Here is a 12,504-nt window from a genome sequence, read left to right as displayed (position 1 = left end):
TGTAGGCATTTTTTTTCCAGCGCTTTCGCTTTGTCTTGAGCTCTTGTATGTTAGCGTTGTTCTGTGGCATTTATTGTGTAGCTTTCTGTGCGGCGAGTCTGCTTGAAGTCACGTGGTTTTATTTTACTTATTTATTTCCCTATTGATTGTGAACCGTCATTAAGTAATTGGTTCAAAGTAAAGAAAAACAAATGAAGCGAATATACAGTACATACATACTCCCACTACTCTCACTGTCCCGCTCTCCTCTCCCCCGTGTTGTTCACTCTCTATCTCTCTCTCTCTTGTGCTCCTCAGGCCATCCAAAAGATCTTCACGACACTGAGCAACGCCTTCCTGATCTTCCCTCAGTTCAGCTTCGGCAACGGGCTGATGGAGATGGCCAGGACCAACATGGAGGTGCAGCTCCTCAGCGGCTACGGCATCGACGCCTACAAGGACCCCTTCTCCACCGACACCCTGGGGTGGATGTTCATCTCCTCCATCATCCAGGGCCTGGTGTTCTTCACCCTGCGCCTGCTGATCAACAAGGGGCTCATACGCACAGTCAGGTGACGAGAGGGGCCCCATGTCAAGTGTCTCTCAAACGTTCACATTTCAAGGTCTCCCCTTAACTCTGACAGTGTACAAATGGAACCAAATGGACCCTTGTACACTGTCAGAGTTATAGACTTGTATAGGTCAATTTAGACCCCCTTAAAGGAACCCACAGAGTCCCTGGAAAACACTGAGAACCACTGTCCTATGCCATGAGACCAATTTTATTGTCAGAATATGTTTATTGTGACCATAGGTCGCAGTTAAATATGAAAACCGGCACATCTTGTCCACGTATCCGCGTATCTCTGTAGGTCACGCCTGTCACTGTGGTTCCCCTGACACATCACTGTGACATCACAGGTCTATGGATTTGCTGTGATGTCAGGGGTACCACTCCCACCCACACAAAATGGTTTTGCCGCTCTGACATCACGCTCTGGCTTCACTGTGATGGCACATAACAGAATCCCTTTTATGCCCATATACAGTATGGAGTTCCCTGATGTCATCAATATTAAGCCCATATCTAACAGGACTTCATATGAGAATGCCCATATATGGAGGCCACATTGGCCACATACCACACTAACAGAATCCATATATGGCCAAGACATATGGCCAAGACAGCCCATATCTGTGTGGCTGGTTCTACAGACAGGGATCTCCATGTATGGGCATAAAAGGGTATGATGTCAGATGTCATAGACATCATAGGACTTTTACATAACGAATGTTTGGGCTCTCACAGCATATCTCCATATACAATACATGGATCTCCATATATGGGTACCAGGGGTCTCCATATATGGGTAACTGGTCCGATATACATCACTGGCCAGATGGCAAAGACTTACTAGTATTAGTACATACTAGGTTTAAAACTATTTAAAATAGTGTCAGAAATAGCAGATCGAAATGTCCCTGTGCAACCACGTATAAACTAGAAAAGTGCGCTCCTTGTAGCGCGTATCTCCGCCAGGCTGGGTTGGCAAGCCTGAGCCGTGTAAGTTGTGGGGTTTGCAGCCGTTCAGGAATGGGGGGGGAGGGGGGGGGGGGGGGGTGTAAAAATGGCAATCATAGCCAATTGGATTTGAATATGAAAACTCTGAACCATACATATTTTATCACATGACTAAGTTAGTTTGCTACTGGGATCTCAAAGCATGAGAATTGGACTCTCCTTATCTCTCTTGTGCAGATGTTACTGCTTGCTCCTATCTGCGTGTCTGCTCCACCCTATCTACTGTAAATACCCACTACAAATGTCTGCCAGCCAATCTACTGTACATGTGTCGGCGCACATGAGATAACGTAGCGATTGGTGTGAGTTCTGGACGAAATCAGTCGGGGAGAAGCAGCAAAAAGTGTGCTCTGAATAAATTGAGGAATATCTAGTTAGGTGAAAACATCATCTCACAAAGGCTTTTAACTCTCAAATACCTGGAACGCGCCCGAGTCGCATTAGATTTTAACCACTTTAACCATTATAGTATGCTTTAACTTTAGAAAAATAGCAGATATACAAGCTCACAGCGCGGCACCGAGTGCCGCGCTGCGAGCTTGTAGATCTGCTATTTTTGAAAAATCGTGAAAATGTGTGCAAGTCTATGAATATCTTTGACCCGATCTTTGACCCGACTTCTAAATCCTTCCTCTAAATCAGTGGTTCTCAAACTTTTTCATGTCAAGGACCCCCAAAATTACAGGTATTTAGCCACGGACCCCATCTCAAAATATGTTGTTCCAGGGACCCCCCAGAAGCAAATATTTGAGTTACAAATGTTTGCTTTTAAATAGATATATTCAAAGACTTGCAAAGAAAAATCATGTTTTTTTCAAAAATAGCAGATCTACAAGCTTGCAGCGCGGCACTCGGTGCCGCGCTGTGAGCTTGTATATCTGCTATTTTTCAATAGTTAAAGCAGTCAATAGTCCTAGGCCTAAATGGGTTAATAACGTACAATTAAAGTAATGCACATTTCTCACGGGTTTTCCTTTATTTGCTGGGTAAGACTATCTCTCTCCTTTGTCAGCCTTCTGGTTGGTCCCTGACTGACCAACCAGCAGGCTCTATCTGCCTTGTCCCGCTCTGGTTCCGCCTTTTTTTATGTTGAATTTGCTAAAACATAATTTTTGGAGAAATAAAAACATTTAAAAACATGCTGAGTCACTATATTGCCACTGAGCAGCTCCATTTGACTGAAACCAAGTTTTAAATTAGAATTGAACACACAGAATAACAATACCAAGCAACTGAATTAGAATGGTAGTGGATGGAGTGTCCCACCGAATGTCCCACCAAGACACTGCAACCAATGGGTGTGAAGAGGGATGGGACAATGGGCGGGACTTGACAAAGGGTGAATTGATGTTGCCTCCCGATGAACTTATAGAGGGTATATGCACATGCATAAAGTGAATGGCATATCGAGTGGCAAAGTGCGCGAGTGGCAAAGAGAATTTAACGTTGCTTAGCGTCGTTTAATGCAATCAGATAGGAGGGGGGGTCGCGGCCAGAACTTTCTGTCAAGGCCAGAAAGTTCCGGGTATGATGATGATGTCACGTGCATACCCTCTATTGCAGGGGTTTTCAAAGTGGGTGACGGGGCACCCTGGGGTGCCACGAGATAATGTGATCATATTTGGAATTTATTTGGACACTTGAAAAAATATTATTTAGTATAATTTTAAACTTGAAGTACAAAGTTATTTTCAGTCAGTTCTAACCAAAATGGCTATTATCTCAACGTTTTCCACGCAACATAATCACTAAAATATCGTCACTGTCGGGCAGAAAAGTTTCAAATGTGTACGTCTTTTGGTAAAGCAAAGCCTTGCATCATACAAGACTGTCGCACAAAACTAGTGAAAACAGCCGATCTACAAGCACACAACGCCTCGCAATGCGAGGCGTTGTGTGCTTGTAGATCCGCTGTTTTCACTAGTTTAGTACATTTTATAAATGAAAATAAAAAACGAATGGTTTTAGACATACAAGGTTTCCACCCCGACAACGACGATATGCTATAAATATAAGGTGCTGGGAGTGAAAATTATAATGTAGGGGTGCCTCGGATGAAAAGAATATTCATGGGGTGCCCTGAGACAAAAAAGGTTTGGGTACCCCTGCTCTATTGGCACACCTGGTTAACACATCGGGTGCCCACGTGGTGTCTACGCGTCAATCTCTTTGATCTTTACGAGTGCCCAACGACGCGTTTGACGCGTTGTACAGTAAACTATACTGTACTGTAGCTACTGCACTTGGCTACCGCGGTGATGAAACAACTCCATTTCCCAACATGCAGCGCGCAATTACGTCACCCGGACGTGCTGTGTGGCTCGTTGACTTCCTGTTTACCGGCTGCACAAAAATGCTGTTTTCTCCGGATTCTCTTCCTTTTTTCATTTTTTTCTCAAAACGGCAGCCTCTTCTACATGCCGTAACACAAACACTGTGGCTTAGAAATGATAAAAAAACGGTCCTGACTGAAAGTAAAGATTTTCGCGAAATAAACAGGACATACTCGGATTACATTTACTCGGATTACTTTTCTCGCCAGTACTCTCGCCGGTAGGTAAAATGACGCGTTGCCATGGGCACCAGCAAATTAAGACGTCAGAGATCGCGTGGGCATCCGATGTGTTAACTGGTGATTTCTCCTCCCGCTGCAGGCACCTGGTCCTGGGCAGGAAAGTGGTGCCCCAGGCCAACGACGCGGACGACGACGAGGACGTGGTGGCGGAGCGCGAGCGGATGGCCAGCGGCGCCGCCCACACAGACCTCCTGCAGGTCAACCAGCTGACCAAGATCTACCAGCACCTCAGCAGGAAGGTCCACGCGGTCAAGAGGCTGTCCGTGGGCATCCCCGCAGGGGAGGTACTGTACATTGAACTAGAGCCCGACTAGGGATGCCCCGATCGCGTTTTTTTTGCTCCCGATTCGATCCCGATCAAATATTATTGCTTTCCGATTCGATCCCGATCTTTCCCGATCCGATCTTTTGGCAAGGCATTAAGAAAAAAAAAATCTATTCATTCTATCACTTAGTGCAGCACTGAATCAACACATTAAAAACAAAGCTTATGAGTAGCGTACCACAAAACAACCATGCAAACTAAATCAAATTAAGAGCAGAATAGTGCAATAAGAACATAATTCTATTACTTTTTTTTTACAAAACGAAACAAAATAAAATATTACATTTAAATATCCTGTGTTGAACAAACTAAAACCTAACTTCTTCATAATCACATATAGGCCTATAACTGTCTCCAGCCACACGTCACACACAAACTATATAAAAACTGGTTAAACATTGGCCATTTTTAAAGTTGAAACAAAATAAGTTAAGAACCAATTAACCAGTCTGCTTGAAAAGTATGCATCTGTAGCAGCTAGTTGACAGTGCAGAGAGACATAATTGCCTTCCTTTGATCCATTAACAAGGGGCCGTTACTACTTATTGGCATCAGCTGCCAGCTGGACACAGAGTCTGACACAATCACCTCCCCTCTGCAGTGCTCTGTCTGTCTGTCTCATTTCTCCAAAAGCCCTTGAATATGATTGAAAATGATTAAGGATTACTGTGATTATGGTAAGCTTACATTTCATATCGCATTCACCTTACCTGTAACTTTCACTACTCCCAGAAAATATTTTTTTCAATATTTTTTTCCCGATCTCCTATCTTATAAAAATGACCATATCGGCGGCCGATCCCGATCATGTGATCGGGATCGGCCGCCGATATGGTCATTTTAAGCCCAATATCGGTAGTTTTTGGACCCCGATGTCGGTATCGGACATGGGTCATTATCTCTCCGATGTATCGGTCGTTTTTATAAGTAATATTAGACCACCATTTGATGACATTTAGCCACCCAAAACTTAGAATATATTGTCGTTGCCCGTAAGGGTTTCATTTTACACTCATGAGTTAAAAATCTTATAAAGGGTCCATTTGGTTACCAAATCAACATCGGCAATCGGTGGTCTAGCACTCACCATCGCCAAACATCGGCATCGGTCAAAAAATATGGCATCGGTCGGGCTCTACATTGAACTGGGAACCATGCGTGGCGTGCAGCTAGGGACGGGTCGATAAGCGATATTATCGTTTATCGTGATAAGAAACACTCACAATAATCGTATTGTGGAGATTTAACTTATCGTGATATCGTCCTCCGTCATGCACTGGGATCAATTCACCTTTTATTTGCCGAGCTGCATATACGGTACCACTTAAACCCTCTATAACTGGTAAAAGGTACTTATAATATACGTACTTGATACAGTCTTTTTTTCCCACTCTATCAAATGTCTGCCAAAAAATAGGCGATCTACAAGCTCACAACGCGTCGCGTTTGCGACGCGTTGTGAGCTTGTTGATCGGCTATTTTTTGGCAAATGTTCCGCCCCAGGATAATGGATTTTGATTATCGCGATAAATTATCGTAAATCGCGACTTCTTTCATATTTTTCATATCGTCCCAGCCCTACATGCAGCATGTGCAGCTTTTCTTTTCTTTTTTTCTTTCTTTTTGTTTTTGGGCTAGACTGACAGGAAATGGGGGGAGAGATGGGGAGTAGTGACACGTGGCAAGGGTCGTCCGGATCGGGAATCGAACCGGTGACGCCGCATAGGCAGCCCCATGCCTATGTGGCAATGCCTAAGTGATATGCGCCTGGACCAATGTTGTCTGTGTTGAAGATTGAAAAAACGAAACGAAAAAGACACACTATCTATGAAAAATGTTAAAGCCAAATACAAGCAACTGGTTTCTCCTTTACCTGCAGTGCTTTGGTCTGCTGGGTGTGAACGGAGCTGGAAAGACCACCACCTTCAAGATGCTGACTGGAGACGTCAGCCCCACTGATGGAACCGCACAGATCAAGGACTGGGACGGGTAAGCTGTTTGTTTACCTGACCGAATTACCAGTCATGTGAAAGGAGCTGTGGACTTGAACCCATCCACGGTGGCTGTACTTTCTTTTTCCCTCTCATCAAGGCAACGACAGCCATCAAAGGTGCGAACGCACCCAGATAATTAAGAACAGATCGGTATCAGCAGATCAAATCAGATCAGATCATAGACAGCGGTGTTGTTTTAAATAAATGCATGTATTGGCAGTACTTAAATGAGAATCACCTTCCTTGGTTGTTATATAAGTAATTCCTTGGAGAGGTTGTCCAGTAATTATCTCTTTTCAGTCTTAGATGTACCAAGGCCGCTCTGTCTAATGAAATCCCAAAGACAATTTCCACAAGTAGCTTACGGAGAGGCAGCGTGCACAGGGGCGTCACAAGGGGGGGAGTGGGACTGAGTTACTAGGGCCCAAGGTGGAGGGGCCCTAATTATTTTATACTTTAGCTATTGAAAAATAGCAGATATACAAGCTCTCAGCGCAGCACTGAGTGCCGTGCTGCGAGCTTACCCTGCAAGGCCCAGCGTTGCTTTTTGGCAACATGTTTTAAATCATTTTTTAAAAAACGTTATAATTAGTTTTCCTGTTCTTTTTTCACATTAACATCATCATTAGATCCTATTGTTTAGTATTACAATGCCATTGGCCACGATATTTGCATATAAATACGCCCCACAGAGGTTGACATTCACACTTCCCAGAGAAGTTGAAATTCCAGCGTCTGGACGAACAACATCTCACTTTTTAACTGAAGCTATTCCTCACAAAAAGTAAAGTAAAATGCCTGTAATATTGTTTTTCGTGATCATTAGAATGTCTAGAACATGTACATGTGTTATTATTGTGTTAAAATATCCCCAAAATGCAAATTGGAGCATGATTTATGATTTATGGCTATAAAACCTTACAAAAACATTATTAATTTTTTAACATTACATTTTCCTGTGATTATGACTCCTACAACACCATCTGATTTTTTTCATTTTTTTTTGGCCAGTAGAAATTAATTCGGGCCTTGCAGGGTTTAAAGATCTGCTATTTTTTAAAAGTCGTGAAAATGATTTTTTTTTCTTCTTTTTTTTGCTTCTGGGGGGTCCCTGGAACTAAATATTTTGAGATGGGGGTCCTTGGCCAAATACATATCATTTTGGGGGTCCTTCACATGAAAAGGTTTGTGCACCACTGACATAGAAACATAGGTTTTTCAAAAAACCTTAGAAGGATTTGAAATATTCAAAGATTTTCATGATTTTTCAAAAATAGCAGATCTACAAGCTCGCAGCGCGGCACTCGGTGCTTTTGGCTAAAGTTCTCAGAATATGGACGCTAGGGTTCAAGTGGTTAATATAAAAAAGGAGAAAAAAAACTTCTATCACACAAAGATTTGGACGACCCCCTGTAATAACTCTGAGGACCCCCTAGGGGTCCCGGACCCCCTGTTGAAGACCCCTGTTTTAGAGTCTCCTGTATAGTTAGTGGAACCCCTACCCACTACCCCCCCCCACCCCCCCCCCCCCCCCCCCCCCCGTCTCTAAGCTCAGTGCTTTAGTGTTACGTCGTATTGCCAAGCTATTCCCAGCACAGCACAGAATAGAGACCACAGCACCACGGGGACAAGCCGCACGCACGCACGCACGCACGCACGCACGCACACACACACACACACACACACTAGGGATGGGACGATAAGCGATATTATCGTTTATCGTGATAAAAAAGATTTAATGTGACTCGGTTATAAATCAAAAAAAGAAGATTTCATTTATCGTGAAATCGTCCTCCGTCATGCACTGGGATCAATTCACCTTTTATTTGCCGAGCTGCATATCCGGGACCACTTAAACCCTCTAGATTTGGTAAAAGGTACTTATAATATACGTACTTGATACAGTCTTTTTTTCACTCTCTATCAAATGTCTTTGACAAAAAATAGCCGATCTACAAGCTCACAACGCATCGTGACGCGTTGTGAGCTTTTGATCGGCAATTTTTTGGCAAATGTTCCGCCCCAGGATAATGGATTTTGATTATCGCGATAATATCGTAAATCGCTGTTTCTTTGGTCACAATAATCGTGATATGAAATGTTCATATCGTCCCATCCCTAACACACACACACACACACACACACACACACACACACACACACACACACACATTTTCCATCTGTCCCGAAGCATGCGGCCCGGTCAATGTGTCTCTGTTTATGTTTCCCCCAGGCGGATGGTGGACATCATGGAGTGCCGTAACCAGGGCATAAACATCGGTTACTGTCCCCAGGTGGACGCCCTGGATGATCTGCTCACCGGGGAGGAGCATCTGTACTTCTACGCCCGCGTCCGAGGCATCGCCACGGGGGAGATCCACTCGGTAAGTCATGGACCACGTAAATCCTCGCCGGCCACCTCCCAACCCCACCCCATGTGGCCTCAAAGGGCACAGAGGCAGACAAAGGGGCATTCACGAATAGTGATTTTTAGTATTCGATTTTTTCGACCTCAAAGTATTCGAATAGTCCAATATTCGACAGGACTGGCCAAACTGTCAAATATTAAGTAAGCAAGAGGCGAACATTGTGAAAATAGCCGATCTACATGCTCACAACGCCTCGCGTTGCGAGGCGTTGTGAGCATGTAGATCTGCTATTTTCACAATATTTATCTGTGGAACCGAGTCACATTAAATGTAATACCTACAATTCCAAGTGCTTGTCAGGGTGGGGGTCCCCAGTTCAAATATGTTTATTCTGGGGGTCACGGCCTAAAAAGGTTTGAGAACCCCTGGTATAGAGCATTAACAAATTCATCCACCAGGGGCTTTATAAACTATATATTTTTTAAAGAGAAAACAATAAAAGTATGCGAATATTCGACTTCGGTGAACAACGTCAAATAGTGACTTTGATATTCGAATATTTGGTGAATGCCCTAACAGACAGTGATAAGGCATGAAGAAAACAAATACAAAATATATATATTTATAGAGCACATTTAAAACAATCACAATTGACTAAAGTGCTGTACAGTACATAACAACATCAACATAAAAACATGCATTGTGCCACCACATAGTCACAAGGCAAATGAATAGAAACATATGATAGACTGAAACATGATTAAAAGCTAATTAGAAGTGAGTTTTGAGCAAAGACTAGGGAACCACTAGCAGTGGTTTTCAGACTTTTTCATGTCAAGGACCCCCATAAAATAGACGATCTACATGCTCATCATACATTGCATCACGTGTAGTGACTGAGCTTGTAGATCGGCCAAAAATGTTAGATACTCTAGTAAAGTAAAAAAAAACAAAAAAAACTCGTAATTGTACTTAACTCATTTGTAGCCAATCCCGAGAATACTCGTGAAAAATACTCGAATATTTAGAGTGCCGATCCCGAGTATACTCGCGAAAAGTACTGTATATGGAGTAACTCAGGTTCTCCTACCCTGTAGCCGGGCGGAAGGTCCTGGCACGATCGGCCTCGCCGATTCATCATCATCACGGATCCACGTGCACAAAATAGTAATCCCATAACATGGAGGCCGACGGGGAATCGCATCTTTAATGCCCATTTTCTCCAAACAACACTTTTAAAGCCAAGGATGGCATTAGATTCTCGCTACAAAAACATAACAACAAAGGCATCGATCGGCCATTTTAGAAACCACATGGTGTGACGACCGCTCCCGTTGTATGGCGTCATGACGTCAACCCGGAAGTATTTACGCAATGGACTTCTGGCCTTCAAAATAAGACAATGGAGCGTAATGGAGCCCTGCGAGCGGCACGCTACACATTTAACCCGTTCATGTCTGGAGCACTAAATGGGTTAAGTACAGTAGTTGAGTACATGTACTCAACTACACCACACCACAGTCGAGGACTCTCCAAAATCCAAATCCAAATCGTCCCTAAAAACTCTGGCATCAGTCTGACCTCTAATCACGGGTCATGACAGGAAGAGTGATGTGTGCTGAAAACTGTGCAGTCGGCCTCTCTCTCTCAAAATGTGAAAGCTGCGTTGCTGTCATCTGCAAGGGAACGCCGTGCAATCTGAGCTGCCCCCAATTAAGGCGATATGCTGTGTGCATCAGTTCTGAGAGGTTTGCGTTAGAAGCGATTCTTTTGCTGATGAGAGGATTTCATCTGACACTTTCTCTTGAGCCCCCTTTTCTCTGCGTTCATCACCCTGGAAAGCTAATCAATCTCGCATTCCCTCGGGCTTTCGTTCGCGTTGGTGTCTTATTTTTCTGTTAACCCATTTAGGCCTAGGATTATTGACTACTTTAACCATTGAAAAATAGCAGATATACAAGCTCGCAGCGCGGCACTTGTAGATCTGCTATTTTGAAAAATCATGATTTTTCTTTGCAAGTCTTTGAATATATCTATTTAAAAGCGAACATTTGTAACTCAAATATTTGCTTCCGGGGGGTCCCTGGAACAACATATTTTGAGATGGGGGGTCCGTGGCTAAATACCTGTAATTTTGGGGGTCCTTGACATGAAAAGGTTTGAGAACCACTGATTTAGAGGAAGGATTTGGAAGTCGGGTCAAAGATCGGGTCAAAGATATTCAAAGACTTGCACACATTTTCACGTTTTTTTCAAAAATAGCAGATCTACAAGCTCGCAGCGCGGCACTCGGTGCCGCGCTGTGAGCTTGTATATCTGCTATTTTTCAATGGTTAAGGCATAAAATAGTGGTTAAAGTGGTTAAAATCTAGCGCTACTCGGGCGCGTTCCAGGTATTTGAGTATTAACGCTGTCTGTCGGTGGAACGAATGCACAGCGCAAACAATCAAAAGATGAGGGGAATTCTGATGTTCTATCTTGAAGTCTTTCCTTGTTTTTTTCTTTTGTTTTTTCCGAAAAGGCCTCGGGTGAGTTTGAGTTCAAGGCAGACATCTACAAACGTAAAGAAATAATTTAAAACAAATCCAGCAGTCCACTGATATGAAGCGAAATTAGTTTTATATCATTTTTTTTTACGTTTGTACTGTAGATGTCTGCCTCAAACTCGAACTCGCCCGAGGCATTGTGAGCTTGTAGATCAGCTATTTTCGGCAAAGAGCTTTGGTGTAGATGGGAAAAAGAGCAGACTAAGTACAGAGTGAAAGGTCAAATTTATTAAGTATTGACGGTTCAAGTGGTTAAATATCTGAAAACACAAATTGACATGAATCCAAAATACACTGATGATTGTGCTGTCAAACAATGAAACTATATGGAATCTATGAAGAGGTTGTGGGGGTCCCTGCTTCATCTCTCTCTCAACTAAGGGGTCCTTGGCCTGAAAACGTTGAAGACCCCTGGTTTAGGCATATAACCATGGCCACTTGAGCAAAACACCTGGGAAAGAGCATGTATGAGATCGCCTGTTCTATACTTCGTCATATTATCACGGTGTCACACAAAAAGTAGATCTACAAGCCCACGGCCCGTCGCATCGTGACACGTTCTTAGCATGGAGATCTGTCTGCGAGACCACGCTGTACAATGGAGTAGTCCGGTGGAAACCTTTTATGTCCAAAACCATTTTGTGCGACGGTCTTGTATGATGAAACAGGGCTTTGCTTTACCAAAAAACATACACATTTGAAACTTGGAGATACGAGGTTTCTGCCCGACAGTGACGACCTACTGCATTACGCATTAGACTCATCTCTCCTCTTCTCTCTCTCTCAGATTAATCTTCCAGCCTATAGCGCACACATCAGCCTCACATGCACTGATGGAATCCGACAGCCGCACACATGTCACCGACACAATATGCACAACACACACCCCCACACACAAACGCGCAGTCACGCACCCACGCAGCCAATCGTACAGAGAAATGGATGTGACTCGTGCCCTAATCGCCATCACTGCGTTGTCTCTCTCTCTCCGGTCAGTGGTGACAACAATGGCTGTAATGGCCACGGCGCTGCCTGGCAGACAGACGAGGTTACGTACAATTTGCCCCCTCTTATGTTACGTCGTGCTGACAGTCTAGCGGAAGGATAATGAGACAGGCTCTAATGGGGCCGTTT

The 12,504-nt window shown here is 43.7% G+C and overlaps 1 protein-coding gene across 1 annotated transcript in view; it reads left to right on the top strand.

The window, feature by feature from the left end:
• The window catches only part of abca12 (ATP-binding cassette, sub-family A (ABC1), member 12), a gene marked incomplete at both ends in the record, with an annotated part of 101,265 nt that overhangs the window by 76,605 nt on the left and 12,156 nt on the right, over window positions 1–12,504 (top strand). The window contains 4 exons of the mRNA XM_080752913.1: window positions 298–551; window positions 4,216–4,420; window positions 6,341–6,450; window positions 8,689–8,839. Of these exons, the coding sequence (XP_080609039.1) occupies window positions 298–551; window positions 4,216–4,420; window positions 6,341–6,450; window positions 8,689–8,839 (720 nt within the window). The remainder of the gene's footprint in view (window positions 1–297; window positions 552–4,215; window positions 4,421–6,340; window positions 6,451–8,688; window positions 8,840–12,504) is intronic.

This window comes from Nannobrachium achirus (genome assembly GCF_963921795.1).
Source record: "Nannobrachium achirus genome assembly, chromosome: 22".
NCBI classification, from domain to species: domain Eukaryota; kingdom Metazoa; phylum Chordata; class Actinopteri; order Myctophiformes; family Myctophidae; genus Nannobrachium; species Nannobrachium achirus.
The sequence above is the reverse complement of the archived record's forward strand: the minus strand, read 5'-3'. Positions and strand labels throughout refer to the sequence as shown.